At 45.9% G+C, this 21,992-nt stretch overlaps 1 protein-coding gene and 1 pseudogene across 2 annotated transcripts in view; one reads left to right on the top strand and one right to left on the bottom strand.

Moving 5' to 3' along the window:
* The window catches only part of SAE1 (SUMO1 activating enzyme subunit 1), an 81,209-nt gene that overhangs the window by 35,322 nt on the left and 23,895 nt on the right, over positions 1-21,992 (bottom strand). For both annotated transcript variants that reach the window (XM_013063932.2, XM_004767502.3), the window contains 2 exons: positions 21,790-21,889; positions 9,055-9,160 (listed from right to left, as the gene is read on the bottom strand). In XM_013063932.2, the coding sequence (XP_012919386.1) occupies positions 9,055-9,160; positions 21,790-21,889 (206 nt within the window). The remainder of the gene's footprint in view (positions 1-9,054; positions 9,161-21,789; positions 21,890-21,992) is intronic.
* Positions 699-812, top strand: LOC123391307 (annotated as a pseudogene).

Here is a 21,992-nt window from a genome sequence, read left to right on the forward strand (position 1 = left end):
CATCTGGTGACTCCAATGCCCACCTGACCTCACAGGGTTCCTTCTAGCCTTTCCCACCTTCCATACTTACAGGAACTCCCGTTTCTGGCAATTAAAAAAAACAAAAAAACTGACTCTCATTATCCACAAAATATTTACCTATCTGCTCCATTCTAGAACAGTAACTAGTTTCAGAATTGCTAACCCATATACCACTGTGAAAAACAAACCTACTAATTAGAGTTCAGTATTTGTTTATAGTTCTTTTTTCTTTAGTCTGAGGGTATATATTCAAAAGCTACATGGGTCAGTTCCTTTTTCCTGCCTCAGTGTAGTAATGGCCTCATTTGAAATAAATACTAAATATGCTGTAAAAGTAAGAACACAAAGGAGCTCAAAGCTGTGACGAAGCACATGAGTACCCCCACCCTGTGGCAGTTGCCCTCTAACTGGCTGGGGACTCAGAAGAGGGGGAGCTTTACAAATATAGAGATGCCAGGCTCTGCTAGTTATTTTGATACAATAAATCTGGGCTAGAACCAGGTAATCTGTATTTTTCAAACGTTCCCCAAGTAAATTCTGGTATCCTATCAGTTGGACAAAGATCGGCTATAAGAAATAAAGCTAGAGGAGTCTGGCTGGCTCAGTCGGAAGACCATGTGACTTTGGATCTCAGGGCTGTGAGTTTGAGTCCCACGCTGGGTATAGAGAGCACTTAAAGCTTTGCGCAGTGGCAGTATCGTAGCCAATGAGGTTTATCCGAGGCGCGATTATTGCTAATAGAGAGCACTTAAAAATTTTCTTAAAATATTGTATTTATTTGAGAGAGAAAGACACACAGAGAGAGGGAATATAAGCCAGGGGAGTAGGAGAGGGAGAGGCAGGCTTCAAACCAAGCAGGGAGCCCGATGCGGCGCTCGATCCCAGGATCCCGGGATCATGACCTGAGTTGAAGGCAGAAGCTTAACGACTGAGCCACCCAGGCACCTCTTAAAAATAAAATCTTAAAAAAAAAAAAAAAAAAAAGAAAACTGTAAGAATAAAAGGCTAAAAAGAGCAGGGCCCCAATGATCTCTCCAGCCTCACTGTGTCATGGTCCTGGCACCACTGGTCCCGTGAAGGATCCGCACCTCTGCCTGCAATCACCTTGCCTCTCTCCAGTCACTAGCAAATCCCTCTTCTTTACAAGCAAGCTCAGATGTATTGTCCTCTGTGAAGACTCCTCGGCTTGCCAATTAGACCCAGGCCCCCAGTTCCCTGAGCTCCACGGTAGTTTATTATGAAGTAGTTCACAGAAGCTGAGAAACCGAACAGGACAACACAACAGCCTTCTCCAGAGCCCTGTTACTCCTCACAGGGAGAATGGTCTGTGTTTCTCTCTTCCACTGGCAAGGATCTAACGAGGATTCCCAGGCAAGGGACCTGGCATATAGCAGGTACTCAAACAATGTTTGGTTAAGATTATTTTCAGCTTTAATTTTGTGGCTCAAAAATGGCCCAAGTACTTTTCCACAACTCATCAGAACAGAGACTGAGAACTTTCAAGAAAGTTCACGTTGCCAAGGATTCTATGCTAAGTATTCTCATCTTGCGATAAAGCCCGTTTCTTCCTGCTCTGGGCTAAACCTGCGTGTTATTGTTCATGCTGGTAAGTGAATGCTGTTTCCATACTAGACCCGGTATTTTTAGCACTCCTGTTATGATAAACTCACAGTAACCTCAAAAAGAACAAATCAAAGTCAACTTTTTGTCACAGGAAACCAGCTCATGCTTAATGTTTTGCAACATGCCATGGGAGAATAATAAAAAGATGAGACCTTTTGCTCACAGATGGTGAGGCCAACTCTCAAGATAGTGGAAAAATGCAGCAGGAAGCATGCAGTCTGGCCGCTATCTTATTAGGTAAACTGGAAAAACACTCGACACCCAAACAAGGCAAATGCACACGCACACACCACAGAGCAGCTGCTTCCCCAGGGGCTGAATTGTGAATGGGGCAGTAAAACACCTACGTGTGAGGGCCAGGCCAGCACGATGTTGGAATCGAGTCTGAAGGGTGCCAAGAGAACAGGGCAGGCAAGAAGATCCTGCAGGGACACCGTGGGGCAGGCTGCTCTCACTCTAGAGTGGGCCAAATGTCCAGACAAGCAACAACCAGTCACTCAGGCAAAAAATACTTACTTACAGAGTAAGTGTTGTGTGCTCTGCTGGGCGATAGTGAAATAAACTCAGGGTCCCTAGGAGGTCTCTCGGGTGTGCATCACAGCCAAGCAGGCACTGTGTCCTTACTAGGAACTCCCGAGGCATCATTAGGTGTAAAGGTCACCTTCCTAGAAAGGTTCTTGGGAACAGATTCCAAGGACCAGGAAAAACTGAAAACAACTTCCATACCTTTCAAGATGAAACTGGTCACAAACAACGCTACACCCAAAGGAATACATCACACAGCCAACAAGACATAAGAGGTAACTCTATACATGCTCTGAGATCTTTCCGTACCACTGAAGACCATCCAGTGTAAAGAGTGAAACTGGCTTAACAGTCTGGTTTACACACACACATGCATGGTTATAAGTGTTAAATCAACTTCCAAGATAGGCCCTTTCAAGACACACCCCCCCCTTTTTTTCAAAAACATAAAACTCAAATGTCTCTTGGGGGAGAAGAAAGACTATCTGGGTCAGAATTCAGATAATCTTTCTAATACATATTTGAACCAGGGTTTTCTGTATTGTGGTGGTAATTCTATTTCTCTAACATGCAGGGCTCCTGATTTGAAATTTAACAAAATTACTTAGCTCGGAGGTGCATTTATAGATGTGAGGAACACAGTGCAGGGATCAAAGAGACTTCATGGTCTAAATCCTGGTTCTGTCTATAAAACCAAGCATATGCCCAAGCAAGCCACAACCATGCTCAACCTTGGTCTCTTCAAAGAAAATGGGACAGCAACTATATTTTGAAGGCTGTCACAATAACTTGAGAATATGTCAGACGCTTAGCACATTGCCAGGTAAAGCAGCAAGCAGTGTCCAGTACTCAATAACCATTCTTACACGCCACAGGAAAACCACAGTAATGCCTGAAAAGTCGACCACTCAACCTGGATACTCCCCAAGGCCATCCTACTTCCGGAAGTCAGACGTTAGCAGTGTTTAATTTTATAATAACAAAAGTAAGGCCATTTTAGAATTGTATCAATTTCAGGTGTGCAAACCTCGACTTAAAAAACCAACCAATCGGGGAGCCTGGGTGGCTCAGTGGGTTAAAGCTTCTGCCTTCGGCTCAGGTCATGATCCCAGGGTCCTGGGATGGAGCCCCGCATCGGGCTCTCTGCTCAGCAGGGAGCCTGCTTTCCCCCACCCCCTCTCTCTCTGCCTAATTGTGATCTCTGTCTGTGGAATAAATAAATAAAAACTTAAACAAACAAACAAACAAACAAACCCAATCCTCCTCCTCAACATGTGACTGGAATATGTTCGGAAGAGTCAAAGGAAAATACTAAACAGTCTAGAAGCTGTGCCCGGCACTCATCTTTCATATTCGCCATCTCAGTACCTCTCTTAGAGCCAAGGGAAGGCAGAGTTGTCTGCTAGCCCCTCAGTCCTAAGTCAGGAACCCAGATCTGAATGAAGCTCATACACCAAAGGTTAGGCCTGCTGATAAGGGGGAGGAGCTGTGATCTGAGCTCAGCTCTGTCAGTCTCCAAAGATCGTGGTTTTTCCAGGAGATGAGACTGCATCAGTCTCTACTCGGACTCTACTTTTACTGCCATGGGCAAAAAGAATGGTTCTAATTAAAATCAAACTTTTGGACTATGTGGAGGATATTGTTTAAATTAATGAATTAATTTTAAAAAATTTAAAAAATAGCCCTTCCCAAAACAAACAAAAATTTCTAGAATTTATTAAAAGAAATACACTTACACTAAGTTTTTTTTTCTTTCCTTTTTTTTTTTTTAAATGTATTTGACAGAACGAGACACATTGAGAGATGGAACAGAAGCAGGGGGAGTGGGAGAGGAAGAACCAGGCTTTCTGCTGAGCAAGAAGCCTGATGAGGGGGGCTCCATCCCAGGACCCTGGGATCATGACCCGAGCCAAAGGCAGACGCTTAAGGACTGAGCCACCCAGGCGCCCCTAAACTAAGTTTTCTGGTGTAAGTCATAAATCAATAAAGTTATATAAGTCTAAAAAGTAGAGGGACACCTGGGTGGCTCAAGTCCATTAAGCATCTGCCTTCAGCTCAGGTCATGATCCAGGGTCCTGGGATTGAGCGCTACATGGGGCTCCCTGCTCAGGGGGAAGTTTGCTTTGCTCTCTCCCTCTGCCCCTCCCCTTACTTATGCACTCACTCTCTCAAATAAATAAATGAATAAAATCTTAAAAAAAAAAAAGATACAAATATAAAAGAGAAATACAAGCCACAAGAAGGGTATTTTATTAGATTCACTGATTATTTGGACTCAGAGGGGCGCGCCTGAGTGGATCAGTCATTAAGTGTCTACCTTCAGCTCAGGTCATGATCCCAGGGTCCTGCTCAGCAGGAAGCCTGCTTCTCCCTCTCCCGCTCCCTCTGCTTGTATTCCCTCTCTCTCGGCATCTCTCTCTCTCTCTCTGTGTCAAATAAATAAATAAAATCTTAAAAGAAAACATTTTATTTTTCAAGACAGGCTGGCTGACTTAGTCTTACCATTTTATAAGCAAGCAAACAAAATCCTAGAAAAGCAAGTTATCTGCCTGAAGTCACAAAGACAGTTAACAGCCAGTGTATTTGCAGAAGGCAACTTCACATGTGGAAGCTGCTATGCTTTGCTGCATAAATCCATTAAGGTCAAATTACAGGAGAATCCCATAGCTCCATGAATGGCTGAGCAGAAAATCAAAAGGAGTATTTCCCTGGGTATAAGATCAAGATGACACACCCACAGAGAATCAACTTCATACCTATAAGCGGAGGATTCTAAGCTGCTGGTATAACCTGGGAGAGATCACAACAGCCATTTCCCTCTACCTCCAGAACTTCAGCCCAGCAGGCAGTGGAGGGCATTAATAAAATTAAGTATGCATTCATAGAGAAGCTCCCAGAAGCCAAACCAGGCCCTCTGGCTCACTGCATTTGGGGCACTCCCAGTAGCTCCAGCCTCTCTGGGAAGATGCATCAGAGCCTAGAGAGACCAACGGAACAAAAAAAATCACCACTAGGAATGTGTTGTATGACACCACACAAGAAAGCCTAGAACCTGTCACCTGCTGCAGAGAGAGGCTCAGGAAAGGCTGTGTTGGATATCCGCAAACAGCCAGAAAGAGCACTGGAGTGGTATGAAGGAACTAGCCCCTGGCAGAGTCAGGGAACTTGGTTGAGACGTAGACTCTACCACTAATTTGTTTTATGATGATGGCAAGTCACTTCCCCTCCTGTGCCACTGGGTTCTGAGGTTTGGGGAAAGTGGCCTGATGATCTGGGCTTGCCAGCCATCGATGAGGGTCCTTCAGCCACGCACGCCACAGGTGAGGGGTGTGGAGGGAGGAGCAGAAAGCCCCTTCCTGCCACTCCTGGCCTAGAGGGCATATGGGCCTGCCTCCTTTTATAATTCCATGACTGCAACAAAACCATACATGTAAAAATCATTAAGATAGTAAATTTCATGGTATGTGTCTCTTTACTATACCTTTTTTTTTAAAGATTTTATTTATTTATTTAACAGAGAGAGAGCACAAGTAGATAGAGAGGCAGGCAGAGAGAGAGAGGGAAGCAGGCTCCCTGCTGAGCAGAGAGCCCGATGAGGGACTCAATCCCAGGACCCTGAGATCATGACCTGAGCCGAACGCAGAAGCTTAACCCACTGAGCCACCCAGGTGCCCTCATGGTATGTGTTTCTTACTGTAACAAAAAATTGGGGGGCACCTGGGTCGCTCAGTGGGTTAAAGCCTCTGACTTCGGCTCAAGTCATGATCCCAGGGTCCTAGGATTGAGCCCCACATCGAGTTCTCTGCTCAGCAGGGAGCCTGCTTCCCCCCACCCCACCCCGCCTGCCTCTCTGCCTACTTATTATCTCCATCAAATAAATAAATAAAATCTTAAAAAAAATTTATATGACTACTGACTAACGAACATCATTTTAATCACCAAACCTGAAGCCCTGAAATTGAAACTGAAAAAGTAGTGACTGCCGTTTAGAAAAGTAAACATATGGGATGTATTATCCAACAAAATGTCACAAGCAGAAAATTAAAATCTAGTAGGATTGCTGCCATGGTAATACCTACTCAAATATGGAATTAAAGGAAACTGAGTCAGGGCGCCTGGGTGGCTCAGTTGCTTGAGCGACTGCCTTCGGCTCAGGTCATGATCCTGCTTGGACTTCCAGGATCGAGTCCCGCATCGGGCTCCTAGCTCCTTGGGGAATCTGCTTCTCCCTCTGACCTTCTCCTCTCTCATGCTCTCACTCATTCTCTCTCAAATAAATAAATAAAATCTTTAAAAATAAATAAATAAAAAATAAAGGAAACGGAGTCAATCCCAAAATTTCTACACAATTGCAAAGTACTTGTGTCAAAACACAAAACCCCAAACAAAACAAAACAAAACAAAACCCCACAACTTTACAGATAACACAGGTCTCTAGGACTTCCGTGCTCTGTGCTGAGAGTGTATGCATACTATCCAAACCTTACAAAAATGCCCTTGAGGCAAGTGCTATTAACACTGTGACAGAGAGGAATATGAGTGAGCTTCAGGGAATTTAACTCTGTGGTTCAACATTACCCACCTAAAAAAAAAAACAAAAAAGACAGAAGCAGGACTGAAAAACCAGATGTTTTGATTCGAAAGCTCCTGTTCTGAACAACCATGCACCAAGTCGGCCATTTGGGTCAGTAACAAGGCTACTGCTTCTTGCTCAGGCTACTGCTTCTTGTCTACATCCCCTGCCCCTGTAACATCTGCCAGTGCCGGCCAGCAGCGGCCTGATGTGAATTACACTTTCCCCCATACTGCTGCCTCCCACCTCAGTCCTGGGCTCCTGAGGGCAGGGATGGCCACAGGCCTGGGTCTTAATCAGTCCTTTTTAAAAAGAAAAAAAAAAAAAAAGATCTTTTTTTTTGACAAAAATTACAAGTAGGCAGAGAGAGAGGAAGGGAAGCAGGCTCCCCGCAGAGCAGAGAGCCCAACATGGGGCTCAATCCCAGGACCCTGGGATCATGACATGAGCCGAAGACAGAGGCTTTAACTCACTGAGCCACCCAGACGCCCCTGACTTTTTTTTTTTTTTTTTAAGATTTTATTTATTTATTAGATTGAGAGAGAAAGAGTAAGTGAGCACAAGCAGCAGAAGGAGACCAGGCAGAGGGAGAACCAAAACTTCCTGCTGAGCAGGGAGCTGGCTGTGGGACTCAGTCCCAGGACCCTGGGATCATGACCTGAACTGAAGGCAGATGCTTGAGCCACCCAGGTGTCCTTGTCTTTTTTTTTCTCTTTTTATTAAGATTTTATTTATTTGACAGAGGGAGAGAGAGAGAGAGAGAGAACAAGCAGGGGGAGTGGGAGAGGGAGAAGCAGACTCGCCGCCAAGTAGGGATCACAATATGGAACTCTATCCCCGGACCCTGAGATCATGACTTGAGCCAAAGGCAGATGCGCAACCAACTGAACCACCCAGGCACCCCCGTCTGTATCTTTTAAAACACCTATAAATGGGGGAACAGCAGCTAGCCCACATGGCTGTAGGGAGGATTCCATAAGCCAACACCTAGAGAGCACGATGGAGGTAGGCTGCTGCGTCCAGGTGTCTCACACCGCCTTAAGCTTCAAAGACCTGAGCGTTTCAGGGCCCCAGCTCCTTTGCCGTGGCCAACCTGTATTCTCTCAGGTAAAACACTGAGCCTCTCCTGGTCTCTGTTTTCTCACCTCAAGGAACCAAACTGGGGAGAATTCCCACCCACAAGGGCGCTGCGTTGATGAGCTCAGAGGAGAAAATACTCGAGAAAATGCAGAGGGTTAGAACAGATGTCTTGCCCTTGGCACTACTGACACTGTAATATTGTGGGCCAGATAACTCTTTGCCACAGGGGCTGTCCCGTGCCATGGATATTTAGCAACATGCCTGACCTCACCCCACTCCACCTGCCCATAGCCTGAACAATCAAAAATGCCTTAATACTGCTCATGCCCCCAGCAAGCAAAACCACCTTCGGTTGAGAATCACCAGATTTTGGTAAATTCAAATACCAGTACAAGCAGCAATAAGAACCACTTGGGTTATAAGCCCCAAAACTGCAAATTAACGGCTACTGTTTACTGAGGGCTCTCGATGTGTCAGGCAGAGCGATCAGCTTCTCCCAAAGGCCCATGCACCATGCTCAGGCTGGACTACAGACAGCACTGCCTTGCGACCCTGTCCTCATCCAAAGGAGTATTTTCTGAATCCTAGCACACTCATTCCTAAGACTCATTCCTACCTAACGCACTGGATGCCCTCCCTTAACTCCCCACACTGGATGATTTCTAGACAAATGGATATTAAGTGCTCTAAACTAGTTTCTCCCAACTCTCCCCAACCCAACCTGGCTAACACCACTAATTACAGGAGGAAGGCTTCATTCCTAGCCTCATCTGATTTTTCAGTTTATTAAGGAAGTTTTATGTAGTTTTACATCTTTCCTTCTGAACCAATATACATAGTGCCTGCGGAAAGAGGAACTGTGTTCGCTATCACACACAGCCACCATCTGTCCTGACTTGGGGCAGGGGGTGTTCCTGGAGTCCGCAGAGACCCAGCCCTGGAGAAAGGAAGGCTGAAGACTATCCAAATGCAACCAAAGGTGCTTTGCAAATTTGACAAATAAAAGCGACATCTCTACCCCCGTCTCCTGAGAACGGGTGAGGCTTATGCAGAGCTCAATGAGGGGCCACATCTCCAGCCCAGCCAACAGGATGTTCTCGAGTGGTCACGGAGAGCCAGCTCGTGAAGAACTAGACTGGGACAAACATTAAGAGAGCCCTGGACTCTGCAGCCGCAGTTCCGGAAAGCAAAGCACAAAGCGCCCACTGGGACGCTCTGCTCGGGCTCCTCACCTTGAAGGAGAAAGTAATCCGAGGTTGTGCGCTTCAGAGATGCCTTCGCCTTATCACTTCTCCAGTCCACTTCCAGTGCGTCCTTAACGGAGCAAAAGACCACCTTCTGTTGAGAAAAAGGCAAAATTGCTTAGGGAGAAAAATGTTAGCTTTAAATCGCAAGGCAGTAGCTCCTCACCATCTAGGAGAAATGTCATTATTTAAGGCTTACTGTTCATTAATAGCAGCTGAGGACCACGCAAACCCAATAAATGTTAACTGAGCACTTACTGTGTGCACCTCTGCACGCTGGGGACACAGCGACGAGTGACATACACTCCCTGCACCGGAAGGAGTCAGAGCAAAGCTAAAGACCCAGTTCCACTCTGGCTTTAACTCTGGCTGTGCTCACACTGCAGAAATTTTTGCACAAGTGAACAAGACTGTGTGTCTACAGATAGTCAATAAAACATTGTTATAGCCAACAAAAACATTAAATGTGTCTCATCAGAACAATGGTTTGAGAATAAAAATAACAATAAATAAGAGCAAGAAACACAAGCTACGGTTATGAGACAAAATCTCCAGGCTGTGGGGCTGGAGAAGGCATTTGTAAAAGGCCTGTAGTGAAAGGAAGCATGGCTGTAACCTATTAAAGCTAAATGAAATGATCTCAAAAAATGCCATTCTGTATCTATATTTTAAAATATAAATAATTAAATATGAGTAAGAAAGTGACTTTCCTTTTCCTTTCCTGAATCGTTCAGTCCAGAAACCATCCACTGGCACTTAGGAAGGGCAGGGAAGAGTGTGTAGAGGTGCTGGGTGACCGGCTGCAGGGGACAGAGCAGAGCTGGGTGGGAAAGGTGGCATCCTGCAACCGGGGGCGGGCGGGGGCGGGGGTCGGCTCAGGTAGTGGTAGACTGGGAGACTCACTCCCACCAAGGACTTCTGCAACAAGTGAAAATAGAGAACATAGGTTTCTCACTGTCAGAGAAGAGAATTAGAATTGCGGAAAGGGAAAAAAAACCATAATAAAGCCTGTGGTGGGGTTATTAGTATGAACTCATTTTCAATATATACAGCACCGAAGTAAGTGCAGACACAAGCCTGTGTGTACATGTGTACAAATACTGAGCAGCCACGTCCACAGACAAAGCATCAAGGCGATGACGCCCTGAGAACAGTCAGTACACCTAACCCCCAGATCTTGGGATTCTAACCCCCCACTGAGAAACATTTCTCTTTGGAGAAACAGCAGATTTCACGGCTAATGCAGGAAGAGTATGATAGGAGCCCCAAACATCTTACTGCACCTGAAACAAAGTGTGCACAGAATGATGGGGGTGTGTCCCGAGTAAATAGGAGCCAACCAACATAAAGGAGCTCCCACTGGTCAAACTGGAACACTTTATGGAAAAAAATAAACAGTAAGAGATTTTTTTTTTTTAAGATTTTATTTATTTATTTGAGAGAGAGAGACAGTGAGAGAGAGCATGAGCGAGGAGATCAGAGGGAGAAGCAGACTCCCCATGGAGCTGGGAGCCCGATGTGGGATTCAATCCTGGGACTCCGGGATCATGACCTGAGCCGAAGGCAGTCGTCCAACCAACTGAGCCACCCAGGCATCCCAACAGTAAGAGATTTTAACACTTCAAATGAACTAGAATCCTTTAGTCTTTGATCTAAAATCAGCTAATCTGATAAAGTCTGATGAATAATGAGGTTATTAATGTATTTTCAAAATACCTCTCCAGGGGCGCCTGGGTAGCTCAGTGGGTTAAAGCCTCTGCCTTCGGCTCAGGTCGTGATCCCAGGGTCCTGGGATCGAGCCCTGCATCGGGCTCTCTGCTCGACAGGGAGCCTGCTTCCTCCTCTCTCTCTGCCTGCCTCTCTGCTTATTTGTGATCTCTCTCTCTGTCAAATAAATAAATGAAATCTTTAAAAAAAAAAAAAAATTCTCCAAAAATTATTGGAGGGGAAATTACAGGGAAAAGAGGAATTGTTTTCTTTCTTTTTTAAGATTTTATTTATTTATTTGACAGAGAGATCACAAGTAGTTAGAGAGGCAGGCAGAGAGAGAGGAGGAAGCAGGCTCCCTGCTGAGCAGAGAGCCTGACGTGGGGCTCGATCCCAGGACCCTGGGATCATGACCTGAGCCAAAGGCAGAGGCTTTAATCCACCGAACCACCCAGGCGCCCCAGAGGAATTGTTTTCAAAGGAGAAATCTGGCAAGCATAATTCTACTCAAATGACCAAAATTACCAGTGTCAGTAAAGCAGCATATGGAAACCAGAAGCACACCACAGGATGGGATGAGGAGCAACCCTGCTGTGGTATTTTTTGCCAAAGGTGTGAAGCTGGAATCTAATCGTGACCGAACAGCAGACGAACCCAGACTAAGGAACAATTTACAAAACAAGTGGCTTGTAATCTTCAAAAGCATCATGAAAATCTAGATGTGCACATGATCCAGAACTGAATCCTTCTGCCATTAAGGACATGATTGGACAACCGATAAAATCTGAATAGGGTCTCAGGGTTAGATGGTAGTGATGTATCCATTTGAATTTGGATTTTGAAGTTTGGTTTGTGACTACAGAAAATGCCTTGTTTGAGAAAACACAGACTGAAATATTTGGGAGTGATAAAAGGAGCATGGTTTGAAACCTTATTCTCAGATGGTTCAGGTTAAAAAAAAAGGTTCTCAGCACTAGCTACTTTAACGAAGTTTAAGATGGCTACGTGTGGGGGGTGCCTGGGTGGCTCAGTGGGTTAAGCTGCTGCCTTCGGCTCAGGTCATGATCTCAGGGTCCTGGGATCGAGTCCCACATCGGGCTCTGTGCTCAGCAGGGAGCCTGCTTCTCTCTCTCTCTCTCTCTCTGCCTGCCTCTCCATCTACTTGTGATCTCTTTCTGTCAAATAAATAAATAAAATCTTAAAAAAAAAAAGGATGGCTACGTGTGGGACGCCTAGGTGGCTCAGTCTGTTAAGCGTCTGCCTTCGGCTCAAGTCGTGATAATCCCAGAGTCTTGGGTTCAAGCCCAGTCAGGTTCCCTATTCAGCAGGGAATCTGCTTGGGATTCTCTCTCTCCTTTTTCCTCTCCTCCATCCCCCACATGTGCACTCCTCACACTCTCTCTCTAATAAATAAATAAAATCTTAAATAAACAAACAAAAAAGATGGGGGCATCTGGGTGGCTCAGTCAGTTTAAGTGTCTGCCTTTAGCTCAGGTCATGATCAGGTTCCATGCTCCTTCCTCGCTCTCTGCTCCTCCCCCCACTCATGCTTGTACTGTCTCTCTCTGAAAAAAATAAAATCTTAAAAAAAAAAAAAAAAAAAAAAAGATGGTATGTGAGTATGTATAAATTCAAACTTCCTGAGGTATGGGTTTCTTTTTCTCCCTCCTTCTTTCACCACATATACATACCACACACCCACCCCACTCCCCCAACAAACGCCCCAGATATTTAAGAAAGAAAAGAGACGACAGTATAATTAGGATGCTAAGTGAACCAAGACCTATCCGCTCCCAGGCAGTTGACGCTGCTTGCTAACGACCAAAATGGAACTGACAGATGAAAGCTCAAGCACCTAGTGAAGATGAAACAGTCATACGGTTTTTAAGGAGGTTTTCTATGTCCCCATAATCACTCCTTTGGGATTTCAATCCACTGTAAGAATTGGTAGACGAAATGTTTGTACTGTCCTCCAACTTTTTGGTCAATGAGTCTGTCTGACCTCAAAAGTCAAGTCAAACAGCCCCTGAGTGACATTTACTGCTTGATACAGACTGCTCGACCCTTCTTAAGGAGTCTCACAACACAGATCAAGCCATCAGCAGTATGGTCTGGGAATGCCATCACATGAGCAAAACAAACTCTCATGAGGTTTCATAAACTACCAAGATTTTAATTCAGAATTTTTGTAGTTCACCTGGCTAAGAATCCACTGATTTGTTAGGTCACGACGCTATGACAAACGAGGAAAAAAAGTTCTGTTTCATGGTCTCAGTCCTACGAAGGCCCACCTCTAAACTTTCAGGGCTTGGGGTGAAAGTACAAATGGAAACCCATATACCACTTCTACATATTTGTAAGTATAAATCATACGAACAGGCTATTAAAAAATAAAGTATATTATATTCTCTTGCCTTAACAAATATATTTTCTTACTACCTGGAAGACTAGGATCAAATTTGGAATTCTCACCCTCCTTGGGAGTTCTGTGCCAGAATGGGGTGCACTGCAAAAGGTGGTCCTCTTTCCCTCTCTCCTCCCCCCTCTGGCTCTCACAGCTCAAGAGGCTCTGCATGTTGAGTGTGGCCTCCCAGACCATCCTTCCCCCACTACAACAACTACTCCTCAGCCCTAGGCACATGGACATTGTTGCCAAGGTTTGCACTCTGGAGGAAGATGAGGGAAAAAGCCCACAAAAGCCTGGGAAGTAAGCCTGGGGTTGTCTGGGCAAGGAGATTCCAGGAGTCCCAAGCATCCACAATGTGGCCCAGAACTGGAGAGGTGGGTTAGTAGGGGAGATGGGCCCAGGTGAACACATCTCTTTAACTCCATGGAATCCTCATTCTACTAGGGGAATGGCTGGAAGGAGACCAGAGTGGGACCTTATACAGCGCTAGGACCAAGGACAGAGGCCCTCTTTCCTCCCCAAGTCAAAGGGCAGAACTCACTGAAATTTTGCTGTAACTTGTGAACTCAGACAAATGAATTTACCTCTCTTAGGCCTGTCTCTGGCAGGCAACCGTTAGGGAAGTTTTCTGAAATTTGGGGAGGAGGATCCCAGTAAACCTTGTCTGAAATATGTAGCAGCCCTCCAGCTACAGATGACACAAAGCCAGACGCAGGCACATGGCTCAGGCCACACCAACCAGATTCTTTCTCCTGGGAACTAGGAATATGAAAGCTAGAAACAGAGACACACTGATGACCAGAAGGGCTCTTTAGAAAAAAGCTAAATTCCGAATGTCTCCAAGTCTCCCTAGCTGGCCTGGTCTTTATCCTTCTCGGGTCATAGTGGCTGTTCAATGCTTCTTGTGCTACCGCACTCCGCCTCCAATTAATGTCCCATTTTTCTGGTTCAAACTACCTAAAGCCTATCCTCATCTGGGTGCCTGGCTGGCTCAGTTGGTGGAGCATGCGATACTGATCTAGGGGTCATGAGTTTGAGCCCCATGTGGGATGTAGATATAACTTAAAAAATAAATAAATAACCGAAAATGATGTCCCCTAATCTATAGTACGTACAAATGCAGATTGGTGGTACCCGTCTTACCCACCTCACGGACACTGGATTTATAACCAGAAAAATATGCTTAACAGCATCCTCAGAAAATGAAGGGTCTTCACGAAAAGCCCCCAGCAATATCTGCCAGGCAGCTGCAACCACCACAACGAACACCCTAAAACAGGTCACTTTTGCACCTCACTCAGCCCTCCCTGCTCTCCCCGCCCTCAGATCACAGATCCCTCTGGGTATAATGCCTGACTGACTTCCCTCCACTATCCATTTCCTTTCCTGGCAATTCTGAGCCTTAAGGATTTCAATCTGATAGTCTAGTTAAGACTAATAAGAAGCCCTCTTACACCTCTCCCCAGATGGGGATAAGCTTCCTGAAGCAGGGACCACAGTGGAAGACGCAGCAGCACTGCACAGAACAGAATGTCAGTAAGTATCCGTGAGTTGATAGGGTCCAATCTGCTTTTCATTTGCCAAAAAGCCCGACAGTAAATACAAAAGATGAATTCTCCCACCCAGTCTGAGAGCCGTCAAATTGCAGGGCTGTGCTGAGCCACTCCGAACAGTGGACAAGTGCAAAACCCTCACTACAACATGAGCTGGTTTGATGGACTGAGGCAAGGCGGCAAGAGAAGTGACACAGCCTCTTAAAGCCAGAGCCTCCAAAGTGGACTATCTGCTCCCAGGCTTATGGGAAATACATTGCACGAAGAAAGCAGAAGATGGTACTTGTTTCCATCACATAGATTAGATCACTATGTATGACTCGCGTGTGCTAATGGATGTTCATTAAAATTTCAACTTCATCACATATGTGAACGAGTAGAAAGAACACTGAAAGGAACACGACAGTCATTAATGGGGAGCAGGGTTCACATTATCTCAACTTGTTCTGTATTTTCCACATTTGGGACTGTAAACACATTTTACTTTTTTTTTTTTTTTAAGATTTTATTTATTTATTTCAGAGAAAGAGAGAGAGACAGAGAGCACAAGCACAAGGGTGGAGGGACAGAGGGAGAATCAGGCTGCCCACGGAGCAGGGAGCCCAACTCGGGACTTGATCCCAGGACTGAGGATCATGACCTAAGCCAAAGGCAGACACCCAACCAACTAAGCCACCCAGGTGTCCCAACACACTTTACTTTTATTTTTTTGTTGAAGATTTTATTTATTTATTCGACAGAGAGATCACAAGTAGGCAGAGAGGCAGGCGGGGGGAGGGGGGAAGCAGGCTCTCTGCTGAGCAGAGCCCGAAGTGGGCCTCGATCCCAAGATCATGACCTGAGCCAAAGGCAGAGGCTTAACTCACTGAGCCACCCAGGTGCCCCACACACTTTACTTTTAAAAAGCTGAACATCTATAACAAGGGATACAGCTCTGGCTGTAAAGCTAAATGTGAATCAGAATTGAAACAACTTTGAAAACCAGATTTCTAGGTTGGACTTCCACACCTACTCAAAGGAGTCTATAGTTTTCAAAAGCATTCTAACGAATGACAACTGCAATCCTAAGACAAAGCTGTCACACTCAGCAGAGTGGCAAAAGAGCCTGAAGTCACCAAATGTTACCGTCACATACTGCTGATTCTGGACTGTGACCTGACAGAACTACTCAAGAGTCATTTAGCAGGTCTGGTTAAGTTGAAACTGCACGTACCCTAATTTCCCTCCTAAGTATACACCCCAGAGAAATCACACATTTACCCAGAGAGATTATCTACATACACACACACACACACACACACACACACACACTTTCTCTCTCTCTGTGACACCACTTGTAACAAAAAAACCGTACATGCTCACGTGCCCATCAATAAAAGATTCGATAAACAATAATGCTTTCACACAATACTCTACAGCGGGGAAAAAAAAAAAGACATAACGTCCTGCAGGGCTGTCCTAGAGAACTCACGATGATGATGGCAATGTCCTGAATCTGTATTTGGGCTTCACAATACAAATGCCAATAGCCACACATGCTTGGTGAGCATTTGAAATGTGGCTAGGAGAATGAAGAAAATTTTTTATTTTAGTTAATTCTAATTTAAATAGCCATATGTGGCTAGTGGCTAACCACAATGGAGAGCAAAGCCCTAGACCTGCAGACAAATAGACGGCCTCACAAACATAATGGTGCTCTTAAAAAGCAGGTGGTCGGGGCATGTGGGTGGTTCAGTGGGTTGAGCCTCTGCCTTCAGCTCAGGCTGTGATCTCGGGGTCCTGGGATCAAGCCCGGAGTTGGGGTCTCTGCTTGGCAGGGAGCCTGCTTCCTCCTCTCTCTCTGCCTGCCTCTCTGCCTACTTGTGATCACTGTCAAATAAATAAATAAAATCTTTAAAAAAATAAAAAATAAAAAGCAGGTGGCAGCACATATACAATATTAAACCTGAGGGGCGCCTGGGTGGCTCAGTGGGTGAAGCCTCTACCTTCAGCTCAGGTTATGATCTCAGGGTCCTGGGATCAAGCCCCGCATCGGGGTCTCTGCTTAGCAGGGAGCCTGCATCTCCCCCCCAACTCTGCCTGCCTCTCTGCCTACTTGTGAACTCTGTCAAATAAATAAATAAAATCTTTAAAAAAATATATTAAACCTGATTTTTAAGATGTTAAAAAGCATACCAAACAATTCTATATTGCTGGGAAATACGTAAGTAGTAAGAAGAAATGGGTGGGAATGAGAACCACAATTGAGGACGGAGGTTACTTATATTGGAGAGGGACAGCCAGTGGACCTTGATCATGCTAGCAAAGATTTATGTATCTATTTTTAAAGATTTTTTTGTTGGGGCGCCTGGGTGGCTCAGTGGGTTAAGCCTCTGCCTTCGGCTCAAGTCATGATCCCGGAGTTCTGGGATCGAGTCCCGCATTGGGCTCCCAGCTCCATAGGAAGTCTGCTTCTCCCTCTAACCTCCCCTCTCATGTTCTCCCTCTCTCTCTCTCTCAAATGAAAAAAAAAAAAAATCTTTAATTTGTACTGATGTCATATTATTTGAGAGTATCAAATATCACAATAAAAAATACACTGGATTGTGCTCTGATGCTGGGAGAGACCTCTTGCCTCAAGCGTAAAATGCCAAACCCCCACCGCCACCAGCCTCCCTGCCATATCTGTCCTACCTGGAAAACCTGCTGTCGGCACTCTACCCAGCTCTGCGAGATGCACCCTGTCTTTCCTGTCCCCCTCCCCAAACCAAGTGATTCGGACAATCAGCAGGGCTTTGAACACCTCTGGCCTAAAGGTCCCTGGTCTAGGGAACCCAATGACCTACTTCTTAATATTCCTGGCCAAGTTCCTTGTCCTCTCCAGAATTCTGTTCTCTCAGCCCAGCTCAGGTAACGTAAACCACAACAACTAATGTGCCAGGCGGTTAATTAACCCACTTGGTTGATCACAAAGAAAGTCAACTCAGTAATTCTTTTTTAAAATGACAGTGATCTCCAAAGCTGTCCTATGATGTGGCAGGAGCAGCCACAACATAGTGACCAGACATCTCCCGGGGACTGTGCCAGGAACTGCAGCAGGAGCACAGCGGTGAACAAAAGTGCCTAGCCCTTCAAGAGCCTAGACTCTGACGGGGAAACACTGACAGGATCCCTCAGCATCACGAACCAAGGTGAAGAAGGAGAGCGGTCAGTCCCTGGAATGTTCCCTTCAGCTTGGGGGCAAGAGATGAGTCGTCCACAAACTGCTCCGAAATGGGGATCAAAATAATGAATCACTCGTCAACTGTGGAATTTTACAACTGATTCATGACAAGAGCATTAACGGTGCCCAAATTAGTCCCTTACTATTTCAGAAACAGAGGTAAAATTAAATCTGTATTTCTTAGCATGTCAAGAACAAATCCTATGTTGTGTTTAATTTTTAAAGAGCCGTAATGGAGGGGCACCTGGGTGGCTCAGTGGGTTAAGCCTCTGCCTTTGGCTCAGGTCATGATCCCAGGATCCTGGGATCAAGCCCCACATCGAGTTCTCTGCTGAGCAGGGAGCCTGCTTTCCTTCCTCTCTCTCTGCCTGCCTCTCTGCCTGCTTGTGATCTCTGTCTGTCGAATAAATAAATAAAATCTTTAAAAATAAATAAATAAATAAATAGCCGTGATGGAAAGTAACCACTCCCGGTCATCTACTCGCATCTGGCAGCCCTTAACAGTAAAGAAACAGAGCAGCAGCAAGGGAGCATGAGGGTGGCCTTGTACCCTAAAGGCTTTTCCAGAAAGGTCCCAATCTTCACATATTTTATCTCATCATCACCATAAAACTTCAAATTATCCTAGAAACTCTAAGGGAATTCACACTTTAGGCGGCAGGGCAAGCCTGTGGCTTGTCCTCCCCCTCCACTCCACCTTACGCGACCACGGGAGCTCAGGCAAGTCAAGGAACTTCTCTTAGCTTCGGCAGCAGCTCTAAGGAGACAACAGGACTGGATGCGCTTCCCTGCACCCAAGAGAATGCCTCGCACACAGTAGGCATCTTGCATTTCAAAGATACAGAATGAGCTGGCTGCTTTGGGGTAAAGGAAGCCAGAGTCATTCTGTTCCAATGTCTGCCTTTCAGCTGATCCCACTTCCTGTGACTAAATGCCAGTCCTGGCTCTGCAGACCTGCCTTCATGTGCCAATTCTCACAATTCTTCCTCTGAGAAATCTTTCTGGACATTTCCTTATAAAACTACCTTATAAAACTACTCTCCTTTACCTACTTTGTACTGATGTCTCTATTAAACTTATGCCCGAGACCTGATTCTGATGAACTCTGTCTCATGACTTTTCCTGGGCACCACAGGAAGCCAACTACTTACTGAGCACCTACCTCTGGGCTACACATTTTCCCACTCTCGTATTTATCATGATGACACATATGCTAGAAAGGCCCAGTATCCTCCTAAGCGGTGTGAAAACCACAGGTCTATTTTTCCTCTTTGTTTTTTAACGTTTCTAATTTAGGAGCACAATGTGTACCTTGAAGCAAAAGTGGCTATACAACATTTGGTTGAACCTAAGGAAAGGGGGGGCGGGGAGGGAACCCTAACCAGAAGCCTTTCGCAGGAAACAGGAAGTGGTTGCCTCCCCACCATCCTGCACTTTGAGCATAACCCAACTACTTATTCTGTACAATTCAGGCGAAGGGGCATAATCTCAATCAAGGAATTTCTGAGTTGGAAGAAAACTTCAAAATCCCAGAGCAGTCTCTGCCAAAATGGATGAGGCCTATTATTATGAGGTGGCGAAGCCCGAGCCCAAACCCAGCTCACACCCGTCCTTCCACAGTGCTCTTAGTGAGGCCGCACAAAGACAAGGTTTGGAATCCCAGGGATTGTCATCAGGAATGCACTGAATGCCTCACAACCTTAAGGGCTCGAGGTTGGAATCCAGGCCTGAATTGTCCAAGTGAAACAGCTGACTAACAATGTCAGCTGGGGAATATTTTGATACCTTCAAAATCGGCCCCTGCAGGAAGAGGCCGCACAAAGAGCTCTGTGACTGAAGAGCCCAAGGAATGGTACGCAAAGGCCACCGGGTGCCTGGCTGGGCTGCCCACATTCCCCTCATAGCTCCATAAAGTGGCTCCCCAGAGCGGTTTCCAGATCCACCCCAGTGGGCACCATCAGTATTGAGTCCAGGGGAAGCGTCCAGCTGTGAAGGGCTAACAAAGCTGGGAGCTCTCTCCATTTGAATGTGAAAGACCCGCCTCAATCAGAGAAGGCCCTTAAGCCATAAAACCCTTCACACCAAGGCCAAGTGTCACACTTGTAAGAGGGTGTGATTTATAAATTGACAGCACCCACAAAGCTGCTTTTGTACTCCTCCGTTAGTTAACAATTTATCTCCCCCCACCAAACTCTCGGGGCTATTCAGATAAAGCTTGACTGGGCCTCAAAAAGAAAGAAAAGAAGGGAGGAAGAAAAGGACCCAAGTTTTGGCCAAAACACCAATGTTCACTCTGGGTAATTATGGTCCTGTGAATAGACACTAAAATTAGGGCTTAATAATTCCTCTGTATCACACTCACAGCAATCAAACTCTTCCAATACAAACATAAAGAGCAAGAAAACGAAAATCTCCGGCCCAGCCTTGCTGGAAACTCAAAGAGTTCCACTTCTGTGGTTTCTGCAGTCTCTTTTTGTGGTTTCTGCACTCTTAGAATCCCCCCTTTAGAGCAATTTTAACTTGAAGCTCTGACCAGCTGTTTTTCTTTCTCCACATTTAAATCTACAAAGCAAAGAGTAAATATGGGCTCGGTCATCTCTCTCCTCAGTTGGACAAAACCAATTCTGGCCCCTTCATCTTGTCTCCCCCATCGCGTGACCCCCTTCTCAGATTCCAACACCAGCTTCAGAAGATCCTCTCCTGCCGAGTCCCTGCCCCTTCTCTCGCTGTAAAATGAACTTAAATCTCTGCGCCAACTCCAGTACAGCCTACGTCCCTACAAACTATGTTAGAAAGTACACAATGGATGATAACACTTGTCAACATTGAGGACTTTCTTCCTAAAAGGTTATCTGGTGGAAAGCCGACCCCAAAACTTCATCTTAAAGAAGAAAAGCATAAACAATTCAAACTTTAAACTATATTCCTGCCCACTTAGGTAGGATTTCCCTAAATTGTCTGTCTATCCAAAAAACTTTCTTTTATGCAAGAGGCATGGCCTTTGCTCCGTAACAGTTCTGCTACTGCTCCAGATACCAGAGCCCCCCCCCCCCCCCCCCCCCCCCCCCCCCCCCCCCCCCCCCCCCCCCCCCGTCGGCCCACACACCAAGTAAGCCCTGCAGGCATGTTCTCTTTAGCCTCTGCAGGGTGAAAGAAGAGCATTCAAACCAAAGTAGTAGGTGGCTGGCTGGTGTTAAAAAGTTTGGCAGTAGGGGCACCTGGGTGGCTTAGAGAGTTAAAGTCTCTACCTTCAGCTCAGGTCATGATCCCAAGTTCCTGGGATGGAGCCCGGAGTCGGGCTCTCTGCTCAGCAGGGAGCCTGCTTAAAAATAAAGTTTGGGACTGGCACCTGGGTGGCTCAGTCCATTAAGCATCTGCCTTTGGCTCAGGTCATGATCCCAGGGTCCTGGAATCAAGTCCTGCATCCAGATCCCTGCTCAGCAGGGAGCCTCTCCCTCTGCCTGCTGCCCCCCAGCCCCCACCCCCGCTTGTGCGTGCCTGTGTAATTTCTCTCTCTCCAAATAAATAAAATCTTAAAAAAAAAAAAAAAGTTTAGGGGGGCAGGTGGGTGTGGGGGAAAAAATAGTTTGGGACAGAACCTATTAAAAAAAATCTATTTCTGACTCTGTTAAAAACTGATACCTGGCATCACTGCATCCATCCTCCTTCATGGCAACAGCTGGCTCCCACTAAGCAGCAGCCACCCCCTCTTTGAGTAGGACAAGCACTGGCCCGGCTTGTCCGGGCCCCTCCCGTCAAGACTACATGCTTGCTCGTCCTGCTTGCAGTTGTGACTGCCTGTCCCCCATAAGGCCCCAAGGCTTCTGATCATTCCCCCCTCAGAGTACACATACCTTTTTGACCATAGTAGTTTCAGATGAATCAAGCTTTGCTCTCTTGGTATCAGGTCCGTCTTCAACCCCTTGGCTAACTTTGGCAACTTTGGTTTTCTCCCTAGAGGGTGACAAGGGAAGGAATTGAGCTCTACTCTCTGAATCACGCCGAAGAGCCTCACCAGCTCACGTGATGGGACGGTGGCTAAGAGCAAAAGCTTGGG

Source organism: Mustela putorius, unplaced genomic scaffold (assembly GCF_011764305.1).
Source record: "Mustela putorius furo isolate JIRA1106 unplaced genomic scaffold, ASM1176430v1.1 tig00000196_pilon_pilon_pilon, whole genome shotgun sequence".
Taxonomy (NCBI): domain Eukaryota; kingdom Metazoa; phylum Chordata; class Mammalia; order Carnivora; family Mustelidae; genus Mustela; species Mustela putorius.